At 40.6% G+C, this 22,884-nt stretch overlaps 1 protein-coding gene across 1 annotated transcript in view; it reads right to left on the bottom strand.

The window, feature by feature from the left end:
- Window positions 1-19,291, bottom strand: part of TMBIM4 (transmembrane BAX inhibitor motif containing 4) — a 32,627-nt gene extending 13,336 nt beyond the window's left edge. Inside the window, exons 1-3 of the mRNA XM_010379998.2 lie at window positions 19,079-19,291; window positions 3,614-3,722; window positions 2,547-2,652 (exon numbers count right to left, since the gene is read on the bottom strand). Coding sequence (XP_010378300.1) covers window positions 2,547-2,652; window positions 3,614-3,722; window positions 19,079-19,175 — 312 coding nt within the window. The 5' untranslated portion in view covers window positions 19,176-19,291. The remainder of the gene's footprint in view (window positions 1-2,546; window positions 2,653-3,613; window positions 3,723-19,078) is intronic.
- Window positions 19,292-22,884: the final 3,593 nt, after the last annotated feature.

Below are 22,884 nucleotides of genomic sequence, written 5' to 3'. Positions count from 1 at the left end.
CTTTGGTTAAAGAATCACCAGTGCTTAAAGTCTGAAACTTCGTGGTTGCATATTGCTTTGACACCATCATAAAACTGAAAAATCTTAAGTTGAATGATTCTAAGTCAAGGACTCTCTGTCAGTCTGTCTGTCTGCCTGCCTGTCTATCTATCTATCTATGTGCATGCATACACACACACGCACTCCTACTAGGGCAAGATAAGCTTCACCTCCTTTCTTACCTCAGTGGATCAGGACCAAAAAAACCCCTAATGTTAAAGGTCCCTGAGTAATTTGAGGAAATGTATTTTACACACTTTTTTGTTAAACCATTTTTAGCTATGGGCATGATGAACAGATTTAACAATCAGTGACTATCTTGCCTATAAGCATTTGGTTGATGCTTTTCTAGTGGGACCTCTCCCTGCTGGGCAAAAGTTGACCCATACCCTCTTCCCACATAGAAATCAATCTTTCTGAGAGGAGGCTACATGTAGATGTGAAGAGGAATTCTATATGGCCTTTTTTTATATACTTCCTCTCTCTTGAGACATAGCTGACTAGGCCAGGAGTTGGCTCTGACCCAAGGCCTGGCAACCCATATACTAACTAAAAGCCTACAATGTGACCTGTGCCAACAACCAAGTGTACCAATCAGATTCTTTCTCTCTCCTTTCTTCCTCCCTCCCTCCTGCCCCCCCCCCCCCCTTTCTTTTTAAGACAGGGTCTCACTCTGTCACTGAGGTTGGAGGGCAGTGGTGCAATCTCAGCACACTGCAACCTCCACCTCCTGGTTTAAGTGATCCTCCTGCCTCAGCCTCCCGAGTAGTGGGACTACAAGCACGTGCCATAACATGTGGCTTGTTTTTCTATTTTTTGCAGCAACAAGGTCTCACTATGTTGCCCGGGCTGGTCTCGAACTACTGGACTCAAGCAATACACCTGCCCTGGCCTCCCAAAGTGTGGGGATCACACAGGTGTGAGCCACCACGCCTGGACCAGATTCTTTCTGTCCCAGGAATCTGAACTCAGAGATTAAAGCAATCGCAGTAGGAGCTAAAGTTAAATGACTCTATGGGGGCAAACAATGGGTCATATAAAAATTAAAGACAGAAAAAGGGAAAACAATGTATAAGGACAACTGAGGTCGAGAAGAGATGTAATAAAATGAGGGAGAGGAGAACACAAACTCTTGTCACTGAATTTCCTATGATATCATCATTTCTGGAACCTTCCTCCAGTTCTCCAGTTAATCTTCTTGAAGAGGATTTGGGTTAGTGGGTTCTCAAGTTCTTACATCCTTAAACTCCTTGTTACTTGTGATAACTTGAGTTAGGATTGACAATCTTGCAAACAAAAGAGCTTAAGATTTAAAAGAATAATCTTTCCTATTACTGAAACTTTCAAAGTCATCAGCTTTTCTTTATCATTTTAACACAAACTCATCAGAATTCACAAACGTTTTTAAGTTTAAAGCATTTTAATCTAATCAATAGCTTTTCCCACTCCTATTTGACTACAAGTATTCTTTGTTTGAGATGGGGTCTCACTCTGTCACCCAGGCTGGAGTTCAGTCACATGATCTCAGCTCACTGCAGCCTCCACCTCCCCCACCCCATTCAAGTGATCCTCCCACCTCAGTCTCCTGAGTAGCTGGGACTACAGGTGTACACCATAATGCCCAGCTAATTTTTGTATTTTTTTGTAGACATGGGGTCTCACTACATTGTCCAGGCTGGTCTCAGACTCCTGGACTCCAGCAATCTGCCCACCTCAGCCTTCCAGAGTGCTGGGATTACAGGCATGAGCCACTGTGCCCACCCAAGTATTCTTAGTATTAGTTTGGAATGCTTTGAAGTAAATTTTTAGGTTAGAATCTAGTCATACTGGATGAGAAGAGGCAAAATAATTTTTTAAATACATAACTTGAGGCTTATCCCCTTATTCTGGTCATATTCTAAACTGAATTTTCATAAGTGGTAGTTTGGGTTTTAATTTTCACAAATATCTCAACACACATGACTTAAAGTTGGGTTCTCCCAACTCTAATTTTGAAAGAAGTTACTAATGCACATCATTTGAGCAAAATGGTTCCTTAAAAGACCAGAGTGGTAAGATAATAACACAGAAGAGTTAATAATAAAGAACTTAAATTTTATTAAATTAAAACCACAACATGATTTTTTCCCAAGAAAATAATAGAATATTAGAGGTAGAAGGTATCACAGGGATTTATCTACTTTAATATTCTCATTTTACTTATGAAAGTTAGGCACAGAAAGGCTAAATGCCTTGCCAAGTGTCACATAATCAGATAGCAGCAAAGCCAGGTCATCTGATTCCAATTCAGCATTTTTTCCACTACATAGTAATATTAATAGAAAAACCTTTGAAACTAATAAACTGTTAAAGGTTTTAAAAGACTATAAAATTACAAGTAATTTCCTAAAGTACTCTAAAAAAAACTCATTAATTTTGTTCTGCCATTGTTATGTATGTATTGTAAATGCATTTATTTAAAACTCAGGAATAATTGTTAAGGGAATAGAGAAAGTCAAAGTACTCACAAATCCAAAAAGTAGGTACAGGTTAAGGGGATACTTATGTCTGTTTAAAGTCAATGCAAAAATCAAACCCAGAGATCCGAGGGCAAACAGCAAAATTAAGGCGGGACTGAAAGACATAATATTAAGTGTTTCAAGTTAAAAAAAAATAGCATGAGCAGTATTATCCAATTTAATAAAATTTATCTATTGTATATGTTTATGAAAGTACAGGGGAAAAAATCTGGAATGATCCACACCAAACTATCAAATTATTTTATATCTGGAAAATTTGAGGAGTACAAGGTAGAAAGGAGCCTCAGGACAAAGAAAAGAGCCCAAAATGAATGAGGGAAACTTTTCCTTTTTACCGTGTAAACTTCTATAATATTTGAATAATGTTTGCAATTAGTACACTAATATTATACAATAAAGAAATTAAATAATAACTACTTTTTTAGGGTATTTGCCATATGGCTGTAATTTAAATTTAAGAATTATACCTCAAGTAGTAAACTAATAGTTCAAGATTCCCCTTTAGTGGGGAGAAGGGACGACAGAAATTCTCTACTTCTATGAAAATATTCATTAGTTCTCCTTTCCTTTAATATAACGAAACTGTATCATGGAAATAATTATCATTCATCCTGATTAAAGATTAGGGATGAATCATGCGGAGCTCTTTTGAAAACTTCTTGGTGAAATTATCCTAGTCTTGAGCCAAAAGCAAAATGAATGCACATTTATTTTTCAAATACTGTCTTAGGCTTTGAGCACAGGGAATATAGTCTAATAAAGTTTTTTAAAATTAAGATTTTTTAAAATGGCATGCAGAAAAAATTCTTAATACTATTCCAGGAGATGAGGGTTTAACCCTAAGAAACTAAAGCTAAAAAGTTCAGAGGTAAATACCATGTTGTGGAATATTTTTCTTCATCAAAAAAAACTAATCAGGCTTATAAGAGTTAATGAACCTTTTTTACATTTTAACCTCAAAAGTTAATACGCAAAAAAGTGGATTTTGTTTATAATATGCCTTTTTGATCATATGCAATGTCTGAAAATGATTCATTATCATCTCATTACATTACCTCTCATGTACAAATGTCCGTATAGACTCAAAGTATAAAAAAACTGTTGAAGTCACTGTAGTTAAGAGAACTTGCAGAGAAAGAATGCTGTAGACTTTTCTTAGAAAGGCTAAAAGAGAAAACAAAATACATTACTATTTTCTTAAGCATTTATCATAGAACAGTACAATCAAATTTCCTCTTTAAAAAATTGTTTTTTACATGTATTCTTTCCTAATTTTCATCCTAATAATGTAATATATAACTAAAATTAGACAAGAATACAAAGCTTCCAAAATAATTTAAAAATTGTAAGAGATATCTAAAGCTCCCTACAAAAAGCATGAGCCTAAAAAAATTAGTGGGCCAGAATGTAAATGATTTCATCAAAATGAAAAATGTATTAAATGCCTAGTTGTACACAGCAGGATACAACATAGCAAAAGACTAAAAGCAGAACATTTTAAAAGAATGATTATATCTTGAATCTAAAAAGGAGAAATAGAAAGCATGTAAACCTAAGTTGTTTTATGTCTTAATTTCAAAAATAGTAAAAATGTTTCCCCCAAATGAAACTTATCCTGAAAAGGCAAGTAATATATAAACTTACTTTCACTCATCTATTATTATTTCTCATTTATAGCACCCCTGCCTCTAGTTTCTATACAATAGAAAATCCTTACTTTCATAATATTTTGTTATCAATGGCCAGAAATCACCTCTAAGGCTTAATGATTAAATGCTTATTATTAAAGTCTTCTGATACACAGTGAAACAAATAATACAATGAACTTCCAAGAAATCACTACTATCTTCAGAAATAAAACATGAATAACAGTTCCCACCTTCTCTCTTCACACTTCCGGCTAACTACAAATCATCTTTCAAGATCCAGCCTTTCTCAGTTCCCCATTCTGAATTAGATGTTTCTCCTTCATGTTCCTGAGGAACCCTAAACATACCACTAATCACTTTATAATTGGTAAGTCTACTTGTCCTTCACCCCCCTTACACTGTAAAGACCGAAAGCTCCCTAATAATCGGGAACAAGCCTAATTCATTTCCTTACTCCCACCACTCAGCCTAGTGGATGGCACTGAATAAACAGTCATTAAATTTTATTTGCTTTTAAATAAATTTTTACTAAATTAATGAAGGGTGAATTTTACTAGTCAGGGAAGAGAAAAAGTATTATTCTGAAATGAAACAGAATAATGGCACCACTACTTACAGGACTATGATCAGGCAGGCAATAAAAAGCATGTTGAATGACTTTTACCCAACAAAAGAAAATGTGATGTTGTCTCTTGCCTATCATGGCAATGCTCAGGGTAGATGAGCATTACATGGTGGATGTTCCTTTTGAAATACATTCCTACTAAAGACCTGGCTTTCCAAGGAAGGGTGAAGTCCTTTGATGGCATGTCAGCCAAATATCAAGTTAAAAATAAATAAATAAAAATATATATTTCACAAGAATACGGGAATTTTCATGAATACTAAGTATTTAATCATCAAAATGCCCAAATATTAAATCTTAATTTTTCCCTCTGGCACTCTTTCCAAAATCTAGAATGAGTTTTTCCTAACGTCTTAAACAAATTTTACTGGGCATATAATTTAACCAATGATTCATAAGAACACTGAGTGTCCATTGTATTTTGGCTTAGAGATAAACAGTTCTCAACTCCACAACAGATCTACCACTTACTTTCTTAAAAAGGCCCTCATGTCTGAAAGCTTTGGGAAGTCATTTCTATCTTTTTCATAAAAGCAGGGTAAAGAATATACTACTGGCATGGACAATATTATTTGGGCTATCTTTCTGCAAATTTAATTATTAAACCAAAGGTCAAGCCATTACACTTGCAAGGGATCTTTCTGGACTATGAGAAAAAAAAATTGTATTCTTTACACTATAGCCTCCATGTCCTGGACTCAAACCATCCTCTAGCCTCAGCCTCCCAAGTAGCTGGGAATACAGGCCCACACCACCACACCAGGATGGGGTGTGTGTGTGTGTGTAAGAGAGAGAGAGAGAGACAGGGTCTCACTCTGTAGAGAGAGAGAGAGAGAGACAGGGTCTCACTCTGTAGAGAGAGAGAGAGAGAGACAGGGTCTCACTCTGTCGCCCAGGCTTAAGTGCAGTGGCGTGATGATTCACTGCAGCTCCAGTCTCCAGGGCTCAAGCAATTCTCCTAAACTCAGCCTGCCCAGTAGCTAGTACTACAGGCACATGCCACTACGTCCAGCTGTTTTTTTTGTATTTTTTGTAGAGATGGGGTTTCACCACATTCCCAGGCTGGTCTTGAACCCCTGGGCTCAAGTGATCCACCCACTTAGGCCTCCCAAAGTGTTGGGATTATAGGCATGAGCCACCATGACTGGCCCTGGAATGTATTCTTTACTTCTCATACCCTATTATGTACCTCATGTAACTCAAAGCCAATCCATATGATAGGTATTCGCAAGCAGTGAAAATCAGTGTTATTTCTTACCATTTTGTAAAACTGTTTTACAGTTCAAAACAATGTGCACATTAAGATCTAATGTTTATTTGTATATCTGTGTATGTACTCAAGTGCATATATAATAAAAGACTAGAATAACATACATCCAGGTGTTCGTATACCCTGCGCAGTAAGGATAATTTTCATATTCAGTTCTTTACTAATCTGTGTTTTTTAGATACCAGCAATATGTATTCCTATTGCAATTCAAAACATTTTAAAGAAACTTGTGCTAAGCCTTTAAGTTCATACTAAAAAATTATCCTTATGCAGATATTGCAGACCACAACTTTTTCTATACTCTAGTATCATAAGCCAAATCCCAGGCAAAAGCAGTATTGACACCCATTGTGAATAATATAAGTAGCAAAGGACATGCATATACAGCTTTCAGGAAAATATAAAAGATTCAACCTGAAAAGAATATTACTCAAATTTTCCAATTTTTGTTAAGTCCTGATTTCTTCCCTTCTATTTGACATCTCAAACTTAACATGGCCAAAATTGGAGCTCTTCATTTATCCAAATTTGCTGTTCACCCAGTCTTCTCATCAACAACCAGCACCAACATCCTCGAAGCCAAAAACATAGAAGTTATCTTTGATTACCCCCTCCCTGTTCCCAATCTATCAGCAACTACTGCAGTTCTACCTTTGAAAGTGCAATGTATCTGCCTCTTTTGGTCTCCTCTGTTACCTCCCTAGTCAAAGTGTGCCTAATCTCTCACCTGGACCACTGGAGGAACCTTTTAATTGGTCCCCATGCTTTCACTCTTGTCCCACCTATTTCTCCACACACTGTCAAAGTGATCTCTTTGTAAAGTAAACCATATCATGTGACTCTCTGCTTAAATACTTAAATAATCGTTTCACTTAAAATAAAATGCAAAAGATTTTATAGGACCTACAAGGTCCTACATGATGTAGAACCTTTCCAATCTCATCTCAGCACTCTCCCTCTTCCTCACCATGCTTTACCCACATTAGTTACCTTCCTGCTTCAGGGCCTTTGCACTTGCTGTTTCCTTTACTCAGAATGCCCTTATCCTTCTTTACATGAAGTGGTGGTTTAAGATAAGTCACAGTTCTCTGACACTCCCTTCAAGTGGGTCCTAACAAAAAGAATGCTGCGAAAAGTGGCAGGGTGCTACTTCTAAGACCAAGTCATAAAAGGCATTACGGCTTCCTCCTGCTCTTTCTTAGATCATTACCTCTGGGACAGTGTTTCTCAACCTTGTTTTCATTATTCCCCATGTAAGTAGCCTTCCAGGTATTTTTTCCTAATAGCCCCCTCAATAAAATTTTAATGCCACAAATTTATTATATATCTGTTGTACCATCACCCTTTGGAAGGATATATGCCATTATAAATCTTAAGTTTTTTTAGATCTTCAGATCCCTCTAAAGAACCAACTGTCACCTAATGGGGTCAATAGCACCCCATTAAGAATCCATACTCAGGGAAGGCCTGCTATGTTGTGAGGAAACTCAGGCAGCCCTAAGGAAAAACACATGTGAGAGGAAAGTAAGGTCTCCTGCCAACAGCCAGTGAGAAACCAGGGACTCATATAAATAGCCCTGTGAGTAGCCTGTCTGGAAGCACATCCTTCATCCCCAGTCAAGCCTCCAGATGACCAGCACTAGCCAGTATCTTGACCACAACCTAGGACAAACTCTAAACTAAAACCACCCAGATTATTAACTCTCAGAAACTGAGATGATGTTTATTCTTTTAAACCACTAAGGTTTAGGGTAATTTGTGACACAAACAGAATTAATATATATCTTGGTACTTGGAAGTGGGGTGCTGCCATACCAAACACCTAAAATATGGGAGACAGCCTTTGGAATCAGGTAATAGATGGAAGCTGGCAGATCGGTGAGATGAAGGCTAAAAGAGCCTTGAAGAAACTGTTTGTAGAAAGTTAATGTGTCTGAGGCTGCTGCAGGTGACAGCTTAAAGGAAAGTGGGTAAAATTTTGTGCAAACTGGAGGAAAGAGAATGCTTATTATATACTCAGGAAAAGTTGAGCAACAGTGTTAGCTATGGTAACATCAAAAGTAGAAAATGTGCTTAATCAAGTGGGTGATCAAACTAAGGAGACTTCCAGAGTGCTGAAGGTACCTGTTGGCTTCTTGTTGCTTATACTAAAATGTAAGAGAAGAGATACACAGCTAAAGGAAGAACTGTTAAAACGAAAAGATGGGCCAGGCGCGGTGGCTCACGCCTCTAATCCCAGCACTTTGGGAGGCCAAGGCAGGCACAACATGAGGTCAGGAGATCGAGACCATCCTGGCTAACACAGTGAAACCCCGTCTCTACTAAAAATACAAAAATTAGCTGAGCGTGATGGCGGGTGCCTGTAGTCCCAGCTACTCAGGAGGCTGAGGCAGGAGAATGGCCTCAACCTGGGAGGCGGAGCTTGCAGTGAGCCAAGGAGATTGCACCACTGCACTCTGCACTCCAGCCTGGGCGACAGAGCACGACTCCGTCTCAAAAAAAAGATGAAAGCCTTCTGACTCAGGGACATCAAAAAATACATAAAGAGCATAATTGTAAAATCCTTAGTTAAGACCTCACAAATATCCAAAACTGTGCCTCAAAAAAAAAAAAAAAAAAAATTCAGGCCGGGTGCGGTGGCTCACGCCTGTAATCCCAGCACTTTGGGAGGCCAAGGCAGGTGGGTCACAAGGTCAGGAGTACAAGACCATCCTGGTCAACATGGTGGAACCCTGTCTCTACTAAAAATACAAAAATTAGCTGGGTGTGGTGGCATGTGCCTGTAATCCCAGCTACTCGGGAGGCTGAAGCAGGAGAATCGCTTGAACCAGGGAGACGGAAGGAGTCAGAGGTTGCAGTGAGCCGAGATCACACCACTGCACTGCAGCCTGGTGACACAGCAAGACTGTCTCAAAAAAAAAAAAAAAAAAACAACCTTCAAACAATAGGGCTTTTGAGAAGCTTAAGGAAGTTTTCACTGAGCAGTCTCAGCCAAAGTTCATGCTAAGACATTTTTGGGTGTGGCTTTTATTATTGAATGGAATGAAACCCAGTTAAGAATCACAAGACACCTACAAAGTTTTCTGAAGAATTACATTGGCAAAAATACCACCTCATATTATCCACCGCTGGATGTTGAGTATAAAAATCTTTGAGTGGAGCTGTACTTAAGGAACTACACCTAGGGAGCTACACCTAGTGAGCTTCATCAACACCTGGGGTTGATTTAGATGATGAGATTCTGGACTTTGAGATGATGCTATACTGGGTATTATGCAGGATCTTAATTTGCATATGGAAGACAGATAAGTAATTTGTGACCAGAGGGAAGACTGTGGTGGTTTAAAATATGGCTACAGATTATTTGGCACTAGCTTCAAAAGGTGGAACCTAAATCCCCTCCCCTTGAGAATAGACTGGACTTAGTGACTTGCTTCTGATTAATAGAATAAGGAAGATGTAATGATTTGTATGATTCCATGACTAGGTCATAAAAGTCACTGAGGCTTCCTCCTTGCTCTCCCCTGGATTGCTTGCTCTGGAGGAAGTCAGCTGCCATGTCATGAGGACACTCAAGCAGCCCTGTGGAGAGGTTCATGTGGCAAGGAACAGAGGCCTCCAGTCAATAGCCATGGGAATGAAATTTCCCAAAAGCAGATCCCCTAGCCCAGTCAAGCCTTCATGTGACTGCAGTCCTGGCCAATCATCTTGACTGGAGCCTCATGAGAGACCCTTAGTCAGAACTACCTGGGTAAGACCCTCCCAAATTCCTGACACTCAGAAATTGTGTAATAAATACTTGCTATGTTAAGCTACTAAATTTGGGGGCAATTTGTTACAAAGCAATAGATAGCTAATCTGCCTGGCTAGCTCCTTCTCATACAAGCCACCTGCCATTTCCCTTAAGAGTTCTTCCTCTGGCCATTCCTTAACTAAAATAGCTGCCACCCTAAACTCTAGTTTCTACTCATACCTGTTTCTTTCCTTCAGTGCTAGGGGATTATTTGCTTACCTCTTTAGGGTCTGTCTTTCCTACTGCCTCATCCAAATGACAACTCTGGAGGTCTGAGACACTGTCTGTGTGGTCACCACTAGATCCCTAACATCTAAGACAAAGCCTAGTCAAGTTTTGTAAACAAAGGAAAATGCCCACCTTCACTCACATAGCTAAAAGAAATGGAAATTAACACATGATTACATCATTTTTACCTACCAGAAGAGTCAGCAAAGTTATGGCCCATGGGCCAAAGCCAGCCCATTACCTGGTTTTGTAACTGAAGTTTTATTGGGACACAATCGCACTCACTTATGTATCCTCTACAACTGCTTTTGCACAATGGCAGAGTTGAGGAGCTGGAACAGAGATCTTATGGCCCAGAAAGCTGAATATATTTCTTATTTGGCCCTTTGTAGAAAATGCTCACCATCCCTGATCTACGAGATTGCCAGAGATGAAAAAGTCTGATGATATTCAGTGTGGGTGAGGGTGCAGAAAGTATCCTCATATATTGTTTGCTGAAGGTACAATCTCTCTAGAGAACTGATCAATCAGATTTAAAATGCACATACTCTTTTGACTCATTTCACTTCCAAAAATTTATAGTAAAGTCATAATGGAGAAATTTACAAAGATATAGAAGGATGTTCCCTGAGGCACTATTTGAAGGAATAAAAAAAAAAGGGTAACAACCATCAAGTGGGGATGGTTACATAAATTATGGTATATACATACTATGAAACTATGAAAGACTACTGCAGAATAAACTAGCTTAACAGACTATATCATATATATATTACAATACACTAGTTATATATACTAGTTTAATCAGCACTGTAAAAGTGCTCAAGAGACTATACTCACAAATACATTCTCACATAATTTTTTTTAAACTAAAAAGTAAACTTTAATGTTGAAAATGCAAACTTGGGGAGGGCAGAAAGATCACACACAAGGCTGTCACCTCACACTTGGGTTGCACAGCAGCCGGGCAGAGGCGCTCATCACTTCCCAGACAGGGTAACAGCCGGGCAGAGGCCGCACCTCACTTCCCAGACGGGGCAGTGGCTGGGGCAGAGGCACTCATTACTTCCCAGAAAGGGCGGTGGCCGGGCAGAGGCGCTCATCACTTCCCAGACGGGTGGCGGCCGGGCAGAGGCGCTCATCACTTGCCAGACGGGGTGGCAGCCAAGCAGAGGCCGCACCTCACTTGCCAGACGGGGCGGTGGCTGGGGCAGAGGCGCTCCTCACTTGCCAGACGGGGTGGTGGCTGGGGCAGAGGCGCTCCTCACTTCCCAGACGGGGCGGTGGCTGGGGCAGAGGTGCTCATCACTTCCCAGACAGGGCAGTGGCCGCGCAGAGGCGCTCATCACTTCCCCGACAGGGAGGCGGCGGGGCAGAGGGGGCAGCAGCTAGGCAGAGGCGCTCCTCACATCCCAGTCAGCTGGGCGGCCGGGCGGAGGAACTCCTCACTTCCCAGACAGGGCCGCGGCCGGAGGGAAGGACTCCTCACTTCCTAGACAGGGCAGCAGCCAGGCAGATGGGCGCCTCACTTCCCGGAGAGGTCGGCGGCCAGGCAGAAGCCTCCTCACTTCCCAGAGGGGCCTTCTCACAAAATTTTTTTGTAGCTTCATGATTTGTTGTTTTCCACCAGTGAACCTTGACATTTTAGATGTATATCATTCAAAAAGTATCTTTCAGAAAATATACACATTACAAGCAGCTAGGTTTCTGTTTGTTTGTTTTTTGTTTTTTTTGAGTCGGGGACTGTAGCCCAGGATGGAGTGCAGTGGCGTGATCTGGGCTCACTGCAACCTCCGCCTCCCGGGTTCAAGTGATTCTCCTGTCTCAGCCTTCTGAGTAGCTGGAATTACAGGCACATGCCACCACGCCTGGCTAATTTTTTGTATTTTAGTAGAGACAGGGTTTCACCGTGTTGCGTAGGCTACTCTCGAACTCCTGAGCTCAGGCAATCTGCTAGCCTTAGCCTCCCAAAGTGCTAGAATTACAGGCGTGAGCCACTGCACCCAGCGGCTTTATTTATTTATTTATTTAGGTAGATCATTTTTAACCTTTTAAGTAGTAACGCACCAAAGGCAAATGAGAACCACTTATTTAGTACCGGTGTAGTCAGCTTAAGTTACCGACCTAGTGATAAGAACTCCTAAGTAAAATGCTCCTGCATAATTTAAATATTTATGGTGAACAAATGCTGAGTATCTGGTATTGCAATCAGCTCTGTTATTGTGACGTGAGGGATGTAGAAGCAAATCAAGAAAAAAATTAATTCTTTCCTTAAAACAGTCTATAGGCCAGGTGCATTAGCTCATGCCTGTAATCACAGCACTTTGGGAAGCCAACACTGGAGGAGTATTTAAAATGAAATAATTGCCTGACCCTTAAAACCACTTAGTATAGTTGGAAGAGCAGCAATTATGCCTTTTTTACAGATAAGGAATCTAAGAATCAGAAAGGCAAAGTAACCTGCCTCTCTACATTGCTGTCAACCAGGACTGTGTTTAATTTTCAGACCCTTAAATCCAGGGGTCTTTCTACTACACTGTACTATTCCCCAACATCACTAAAAAAAGACCATTCTTCTCACTATAACGTATGGCATGTCATTCTCACCTTTCCATGCCTCATCACAAATTCTGTCTCCCCCATCTCCACCCTGTGAATTCCCTTCACAAACAGTAGATCTCTCTCATCTGCAGTTTTGCTTTTCAAGGTTTCAGTTACCCATGGTCAACTACAGTCTGGAAATATCACCTACAATAAGATATCTTGAGAGAGAGAGAGAGAGACCACTTCATATAACTTTTATTATAGTATATTGTTATATTTGTTCTATCTCATTAATAGCTATTGTATTAACACAATATGGAATGTATCTGCCACAAATAAAGAGGGACTACTGTATGCAAACTCAGTCCTCCACTGGGATTTCATTTCCTCTTACAGCTCTCCTAGATTATTCCAGTTCACACTGTAAAAGTGATTATATATCATACCCAACTAAATCAGAGTCGAGGAGTTGAGGGAAAACTCATTCGGGGTGAATAGCACAGTTTTACCTAGCAGCTGCTGAAACAACCTGCTGTGACTATCAAAATAGTTGTTTGCCAGTTCCCAAATGCTTCTCTAGTGCCAGTGAAGGTTCTTGCAAAGCAATACGTAACATTGTTCTTTCTAATAAAATCCCCAACCTTCTCTTTGTTCCTCAGACCACCCCGATCTGTATGTATACCCCAAGTTGCAATTTTGTTATTCCCAAACAAAATGTCTAATTTACAGCTTTGTCTCTTTATTTTATTTTGTCTTCAACAACACACTCTTGATTCCTTCCCCAAACACCCTCCAAACTTGGCACTTTAGAATTTAATTAAGCTGCTAGCATAGATCAGTTTGGCTAGTGGCCAACCTAACTAATGCCTTAAGAACAGTAACTGTGACTTTCAAAACTTTTATTTACCTCACTGTCTTTACATACATTAGAAAGGGGTTGTCCAAAAAATATTTTTATTTATTAAATGTTACGTTAATGGTTCAAATGTTTCCTTAATGGCAGTACCTTGAGTCACCAAGGCCTCTCTAATGAATGCCTTCTATTCACACACCAGATACCACCTCTAGTCATTTAATTTGCTGCAGTAGCTGCCATATTCTATCCCTGTCCTTTCCTGAAGTGACCTATTCTCTCTCTTCCTTATTTCTGGGACTAGCAGGGACTCTCTTTCTCCTTGGGGTATCTATGAGTTAGACAGTTCTTACGCATTCCTATTTCTTGCAGTACCAGTTGTTAATTACTCTAATGTATCACATTGTCACTGTTCATTTTACAGTTAGATGGTGTATTAGTCCGTTCTCATGCTGCTATAAAGAACTTCCCGAGACTGGGTAATTATAAAGGAAAGAGGTTTAATTGACTCACATTTCCACAGCAACGGGAGGCCGCAGGAAACTTACAATCGTGGCGGAAGGGTAAGCCAACATGTCCTTCTCCTCATGGCACCAGAAAGGGGAAATGCCAAGCAAAAGGGGGAAAGGTCCCTTATAAAACCATCAGATCTTGTGAGAACTTACTCACTATAACAAGAACAGCATGAGAGTAACTGCCCCTGTGCTTAAATTACCTCCCACCTGGTCCCTCCCACAACACATGCGGATGATGGGAATGACAATTCAAGGTGAGATTTGGGTAGGGACACAGAGCCAAATCCTATCAGACAGAATCTAAGAATGCCTTATTGGTTTAAGAGACATATACTTTAGAAAGCTGAGCTTCAACACAAATCCTCAAACTCTTCCAAAAAACTGAAGAGGAGGGAACCCTCCAAACTCATTTTACGGAGCCTGCATTACCCTGATACCAAAGCCAAAGACACTACAAGAAAACTACAGAGCAATGTCCCTGATGAATACTGATGCAAAAATCCTCAACAAAATACTAGCAAACAGAATTCAACAGCATATTAAAAGGATTACAGATCATGACCAATTAGGATTTATTCCTGGACTGTGAGGATGGTTCAATATATGAAAATTAATCAGTGCAATCAACACATTTACAGAATGTTGGGGGTAAAAGAAACACGATCATCTCAACTGATGCAGAAAAAGCTTTTGACAAAATTCCACAACCCTTCATGATAAAAACACTCAATAAAGTAGGAATTGAAATAAACTACCTCAACATATTAAAGGCCATTGTTCCATGGTAGCAGTTCTATGCAAATCTACCCCCAAATTCCAAGAAAGCTGAGAGGCTGGCAAATCCATTTTTTTAGAAAAAAACATTTAATAGGGACATAAGAACAGAAGCCATCTCTGTGTCTCTGTCTTGGGCAGAGAAAAGATGGTGGATCTATGGGCCATAAATCCCCTGACCTAGAGGTTTATATACCAGAGTGAAAGGGTGATTCAGAAGGGACTGTAGGACAACTGGAGGAAGATAACATCAAGGTTGTTTTGACCTAAGGTCAGGATTTATGGTAAGTACATACTCTTATACAAGGAACCACAGATAAATTGGAAATCTTAGAGGGTTTCCTGGAACTGGGGTTAGTCAGAAGTCAACAAGGCAGATTAGCAACCCAGATGGAGTTTTTTTGGCCTCCAGAGCCGTATATGAAAAGCCGGCGCTAATGTCTTACTAAGTGGTGAAAAGCTGAAAACTCTTCCTCTAAGATCAGGAATGAGACAAGGATATTTGCTTTTGCCATTTCTATTCAACATAGTACTGGAAGTCCTCGCCAGAACAATTGGGCAAGAAAAAGAAAAGACATCCATATTGGAAAGAAAGGAGTAAAATTATCTCTGTTCACAAACAACATGACCTTACATGTAGAAAACCCTAAAGATTCCATAAACTGTTAGAATAAATGAATTCAGCAAAGATGCAAGATACAAAATTAACGTGCAAAATGAGTTACATTTTTATACACTAATAATGAGAAGGTTGGAAAAGACGTTAAGAAAACAATTCCATTTACAACAGCATCAAAAGGAAGAAAATGCTTAGGAATAAACTAAGAAGACATATTTGAAAACTGCAAAACACTGATGAAAGAAATTAAAGAAGACACAAATAAATGGAATTACATCCATCATTGTACATTGGAAAACTGATGTTCATACTACCCAAAGTAACCTACTTTGGGTAGTATGAACATCAGTTTTCCAATTTAGAAAGTCCATTCTAAAATTTATATGGAATGTCAAGGGACCCCAAATTGCTAAAACAATATTTAAAAAGAACAACAAAGTTGGAGATCTCACATTCCTGATTTCAAAACTTATTCTTACATAAGCCACAGTAATCAAAACAGTGTGGTAATAGCATAAAGACAGAGACATATAGACCAATGGAATACAACAGAGCTCCAATAATAAATCCTGGTATCTATGATCCTTTTTTTTTTTTTTTTTTTTTTTTGAGACACGGTCTCACTCTGTTGCCTAGGCTGGAGTGCAGTGGCACAATCACAGCTTGCTGCAGCCTTAACCTCCTAGGCTCAGGTGATTCTCCCATCTTGGCCTCCCAAGGTGTTAGGATTACAGGTGTGAGCCACTGCACCCAACCTTGTGAATCTTCTTTAGTAGGGTATGTGTTCAAGTCTTTTGCCTGTATTTTAATCAGGCTATTTGTCTTCTTATTGTTGAGTTTTAAGAGTTATTTTGTATATATTGGGTAACAGTCCTTTATTAGATACTTCTTTTGCAAATATTTTCTCCCAGTATGTAGTCTATCTTATTCTCTTGACTTTCTTCACTTTAAAATCAGGTTGTTTTTTGTTATTGAATGGTAGGATTTCCTTATGTATTCTGGATATTGGCCCCTTATAGGATATATGATTTGCAAATATTTTCACCTATTTTATAGGCCTTTTCACTCTGTTGTGTTCTTTGATAAATAGAAGTCTTAAATTTCAAATGTACCACTCTGGTACAGAATGTTATTCGTGCAAGAGGCTTGGGGAAAAGCAGAAAGGATACATAAGAACACTCTTCTTTCTGCTAAATTTTGCTATGAACCTAAAATTGCTTTAAAAAAATTAATTGGGCCAAGGACTTGAATAACATTTCTCTAAGGAAAATGCATAAATGCCCCACAAGCATATTTTTAAAATGTGCAACATCATTAAATCATTAGAGAATTGCAAATCAAAACCAAAGGGACATATCACCTCACACTCATCTGATGGCTACTTTCATTTTAAAAAAGAAAGAAAAGAACAGAATGTGTTGGCAAAGATGTAGAATAAGGTGAACCGTTGTGCACTGTTGCGAGAATGTAAAATGATGTAGCCCCCATCAAAAACAGTATGGCAGTTCTTTAAATAATTAAAAATAGAACTACCACACAATCTGGCGATTCCACTTCTGGGTATATATTCAAAAGAATTAAAGCAGGGTCTTGAAGAGGTATGTGCACACCTATATTCATGACAACACTATTCAAAACAGTCAAGAGGTAGAAGTCAAGAGGTAGAAGCAACACAAATATCCATCAATGGATGAATAAACAAACTTTGGTATATACATACAAAGTATTATTATTGTCTTAAAAAGGAAATTCTGCAGCCAGATGCAGTGGCTTATGCCTGTAATCCCAGCACTTTGTGAGGCTGAGGTGGGAGGATCGCTTGAGTCCAGGAGTTCAATATTGGCCGGGGCAACATGGAGAAACCCGCCTCTACCAAAAATACAAAACAATTAGCCAGGCATGGTGACCTGCGTTTGTAATGCCAACTACTTGGGAGGTTGAGGTGGGAGGATCACCTGAGCCCAGAAGGTAGAGGCTGCAGTGAGCAGTGATCTTGCCACTGCACTCCAGCCTGGGTGGCAAAGTGAGACCCTGTCTCAAAAAAAAAAGGAAATTCTAACATATGCCACAACATGGATGTATTTGAAGACATTATGATAATTGAAATAAGCCAATCACAAAAAAACAAATACTGATCGTATCAGAGAAGCCAAATTTACAAAGAGAGAAAGTGAAATGGTGGTTCCAGGGACTGGGGGAAGGAAGGAATGGAGAGTTAATAGGTACAGAGTTTCAGTTTTGCAAGATTAAAAAGTTCTGGATATTCGATGGTGTATAAGTTTAGTCTAAAGTTATCCCTTTAGATATTTTAAGTTCGGCCTAGGGGTTCTCGGTATATAGTGAACTATAACCTAACTGAATGTGTAAACAACCTGTAACCTACGCTTGAACCGATCACTGAGTTTCAGCCGACCAAAGACGGCCAAGTGTTCAAACCATGTTCAAATAGGGCAAAAGCCAGGCTGTAACCAATCAACTGTTTCTGTACCTCACTTCCATTTTCTGTACATCACTTTACTTTCTCTCTCCATAAATTTTCTCCCACCAAGGGGCAGCACTCGTCACTCTGAACCTATTCTGGTTCCGGGACCTGCCCAATTCACAAATCATTCTCTGCTTAAACTGTTAGATTTAATGTGTCTAAAGCTTTTAACAGTGCACAACCATGTGAATAACTTAACACTACTGAACTGTACACTTAAAAATAGTTAAGATGGTAAATTTTATGTTACCTGTATTTTACCACAATTTTTTTAAAAAAAAGCTGAATTAACTTGCCAAAATCATTTCAAAATTCAATTCCAAAATTATAAATGCTAGGCACCAAGATTCTTGGTGCATCAGAACTATCTTCATCCTTCCTTTTCCAGAACAAGTTCTAGGCACCAAGATTCTTAGCACATCAGAACTATCTTCATCTTTCCTTTTCCAGAACAAGTTCCAGCTGCCTAGACAGGCTGAAAGTCTGGGGCAGTTTTGGTGATCAAATGGCCAAACTAGAGGAGACAATGGCTTCCACGTGGATGAAGCTAAGGATTTTAAATTCAAAAATTGCTGCCTATTGGCTACTACGTAATAACTTAAAACATTCATACTGACTTAGGAAGCTTTTGTGTTCAGCAACTTCCTCAATAATACTCAGAAAGACCTGTTGCATTCTGGGCCCTGCGGACAGGAAATAGTGCCGTCAGGGAGCTTACAGCCTAGCACAGGACTGTAAATATAAACATGTAACGCGGCACCCCACAGAACAAAAGCATTAGGTCGTGTGTACGTCACAGTGATCAACTGATTCATTTCCACCACGTTTCTTTTCATTTCAAGATGCCAAATTAAGGCTGCGGCGGTTTCCATCCGTCCCTTCCTACACCGCGGCGCCCGCTGGGGATCCGAGGCGCATAGAGGGGAGCCGCAAGTCTTCTGGGCCTGGGCCTTCCTACACCCGCTAGGAGGGGAGGGAGCGCCTCTCCCGACTCCCGGAGGAGGGCGCCAGTCCTCCGGTCCCCGGAGAAAGAGAGCAGGGAGCTCAGCCCTCTTTCTCCTGTGAGTCCCGGGAGATGGCCGCTGTCCCTCTGAAGCCGGAAGTCGGCATCTAAAGGCCGACCATTGCGGACGAGCGGCTGGGAGGCACTGGAGAGGGGACAACGTACCCATTCGGATGTGCACGCTGGCGGAGGCCACGCTGCTGCCATAGTTGAAGTCGTCCTCGATCGAGGAGCAAGGGTACCGGGAGTCGGGGTCAGCCATGACGGCAACACCACCCCTACCCGCCCTGGCCGAGCAACCGTAACCGCCTCCTATCCACTTCCGCGAAGAAGAGCCCAGCCCCAACAAGTCGAGCGGCGTGGGCGGGCGAACCACGAGCGAGTCGATTTTCTCGCCTCAAAAATTCCAGCTGGGCGGAGAAAGCAGGAATGGCTCCGAGTTAGGATGGAGGAGAAAATGGTTTACATTCCCGGCGTCATCTGAAGTGAAACTTTTCTCAGATTGTTCTCAACAAACTTTTTAAGTCCTCTCACCTGGAGAGTCGCTAGTGGTAGAACCCATGTCCCAGTCACCCATCCACTCAACAAATACACGTCTCATTCATCCACTCTTTGAATAATCACACCGAGGATGCGTTTTTACTATTATTTACAAATAATAATATATATATATATTTATTGGGCACTTTCTATAAACTAGGCTTTCTGAATGAAGTAATATTTAATCCTGAAAGGCAAGTAGGGGCCAACCAGAGAAAGAGCAGTAATGTAAGCTGGTCCTCAAGTGACCAACCTCTGCAAAGAGGGAGATGGTGAAGCTCAGCTGGTGTAGGGGACAGGTGGCAAAGAATGAGGCTGGAGAGATAGAGATAAGCAAAGGCCAAATCATCATATGCCAGAAGTAGAATACATTGAAGAGGGCCGTGACCAAAGGCAGAGAAAAGGGGATAAAGTTTTATTACTCTTGAGAGATGATGGTGGCAAACACAATGGATTAGAGTGAGTATTCATGATATTGTTGTCATTCCAATATAAACAGGTGTAGACATACCCAGAGTAGTGTCATCCTAGGGTCCCTTCGAATTGTTTTGTTAAGTTTACTTTGAGCTACCCACATTGCCCAGTCCTCACCTTAACCACAACACCCAAACACTTAGCAAGTGGAATTCAGAACAGTTGTGGAACAGTCTATTCTGAAACTAAATCCTTAAACTTGACGTCCTCAGAAGCCTTTGCCAAAATAACTAACCTCACTTCCATAATGACAAGAAAAAACAAAAATAAAACTTTATCTTTTATGATTTTACATTTTACAAGCACATCATTTTAATTTGTTTTTGTTGGTTTGTTTTGAGATAGAGTCTCAGTCTGTCACCCAGGCTGGAGTGCAGTGGCGCTATCTAGGCTCACAGTAGCCTCAACCTCCTGAGGTCAGGTGACCACACCTGGATAATTTTTTGTATTTTTTGTAGTGATGGAATTTCGCCATGTTGCCCATACTGGTCTCGAACTTGGGCTCAAGTGATCCCCCGACCTCGGCCTCCCAAAGTGCTGAGATTATAGGTATGAGCACTGTGTCCAGCCCCTCATTTTAGTTTGTTGAATGGATAGGTGAGTGGGATATGGCCTCTATCACGTTAGTCACTCTCCAGGTGAGTGGACTTAAAACGCTTGTTGAGAAAAATCTGAGATAAGTTTCACTTCAGATGAGACTGGGAATGTAATCTGTTTTCTCTCCCATCCTAACCTGAAGCCATCCCCTCTTTCTCTGCCCTGCCATAATAATGGAATTTTTTTATAGAGGACAAACTGGAGCTACGTTGGGAACCCACCTTTGTATTGACTAAAAACAGCATCAGCAAAGTTTGATCCTCTACCTCTTACCAATTACAAAAAAATAAATTTCAGATAGATTGTGGATCTAAATGTGAAAGGCAAAACAATAAAACTTAAAGAAAATGGTACAGGAGAATATGATTTGGAGGAAGGCAAAGGTTTCTGAAACCAGACACAAAATAGCACTTAACTTCAAAGGAAAAGATTGACAAATTAAATTATATTAAAATTAGGAATATCTAGTAATCAAAATATACCATAAGAGAGTGAAAAGGAAGCCATAGAGTAGTGGAAGATATCTGCTATACATATAACCTACATAAGGCTTCTTTTCAGAATATAAAAACAATTGTTATAAATCCAGACCAAAAAAGACAGTCAATAGAAAAATAGACAAAAGATTGGAACAGGAACCTAACACACACACACACACGCACACACACACATAGCCAAGTGGCTAATAAATAGATGAAAAGTTGATCAGAGAAATGTAAATAAATGCCAAAATGAGACATTTCTAAGCACCCACCAAACGATTAAAATTAAGAGTTTGATAATATCAAGTGTTGGCAAGACTGGATTATCTAGAACTCAAATAAGAGCTGACTTAAAAGGTGTGCAACCTATGCTATTGCAGAGAGCCCTGGACTCAGAAGGACCCTGCACTTGGTTTAATGCTCAGCTGTCACCATTTTGAAATACTTAATAATTTTGCCTTCGAATATGTATTTTGTAAGTGAAGTCTGAAAGTACAATGGAATATGAACATGAATAGAAGAGGTATGCACAATGTGGATGTCCGCTGTTTCCTGCCAATCATTTGCATTTAATCAGTTAGCATGCCCCATGAGCACAGAATTCTGTTAGACCTGCAATGCATGGGAGTTAAGCTACACTCAAAGCTAGTAAAAGATAAGCATGTCACACCTGCAACTTAGTAAAGGGAAGAAAAGAGAAGGCACTGACAGCCCCAAGAGGCCTAGCTTTCCTTACCGACGAGAACTTACTTTGAATGTAGAAAGAAGGCAACGACGTTTTTTGTTTGTTTGTTTGTTTTTGAGACGGAGTCTCGTTCTGTTGCCCAGGCTGGAGTCAGATCTCAGCTCTCTGCAGGCTCCGCCTCCCGGGTTTACGCCATTCTCCTGCCTCAGCCTCCTGAGTAGCTGGGACTACAGGTGCACGCCACCTCGCCCGACTAGTTTTTTGTATTTTTAGTAGAGATGGGATTTCATCGCGTTAGCCAGGATGGTCTCAATCTCCTGGCCTCGTGATCCATCCGTTTCGGCCTCCCAAAGTGCTGGGATTACAGGCTTGAGCCACCGCGCCCGGCCAGCAATGACGTTTTAAGAAACATGAATGACCAAGGAATCTTTTTTTTTTTTTTTTTTAAATAGAGTCTTGTTCTGTCACCCAAGTTGGAGGGCAGTGGTGCAATCATAGCTCACTGCAGCCTCAAACTCCTGGGCTCAACGGCTCCCCCCATCTTAGCTTCCTTAGTAGCTAAGACTACAGATGCATGCCACCATGCCCAATTCATTTTTTTTTTTTTTTTTTTTTCGAAACGGAGTTTCCCTCTTGTTGCCCAGACTGGAGTGAAATGGCGCAGGTGTCAGCTCACTGCAACCTCTGCCTCCCGGGTTCAAGTGATTCTCCTGCCTCTGCCTCCGGAGTAGCTGGGATTACAGGCATCAACCACTACGCCCAGCTAACTTTTTAGTGTTTTTTGTAGAGACGGGGTTTCACCATGTTGGCCAGGCTGGTCTCAAGTTCCTGACCACAGGTGATCCGCCCACCTCGGCCTCCCAAGTGCTGAGATTATAGACGTGAGCGACCGTGCCCGGCCCTAATTTTTTAAATTTTTTGAGACAGTGTCTTGCTGTGTTTCCCAGGCTGGTCTTGAGCTTCTGGCCTCAAGCAATCCTCCAGCCTTGGCCTCCCAAAGCGCTAGGATTACAGGCTGTCACATTCTTTTTTTATTTTTTGAGACAGAATCTCACTCTGTTGCCAGGCTGGAGTGCAGTGGTGCAATCTCAGCTCACTGCAACCTCTCCCTCCTGGGTTCAAGCGATTCCCCTGCCTCAGCCTCCCGAATAGCTGGGACTACAGGTACCCGCTACCATGCCCGGCTAATTTTT

This window comes from Rhinopithecus roxellana, chromosome 10 (genome assembly GCF_007565055.1).
Source record: "Rhinopithecus roxellana isolate Shanxi Qingling chromosome 10, ASM756505v1, whole genome shotgun sequence".
NCBI classification, from domain to species: domain Eukaryota; kingdom Metazoa; phylum Chordata; class Mammalia; order Primates; family Cercopithecidae; genus Rhinopithecus; species Rhinopithecus roxellana.
This window is presented reverse-complemented; position numbering and strand designations above follow the sequence as displayed.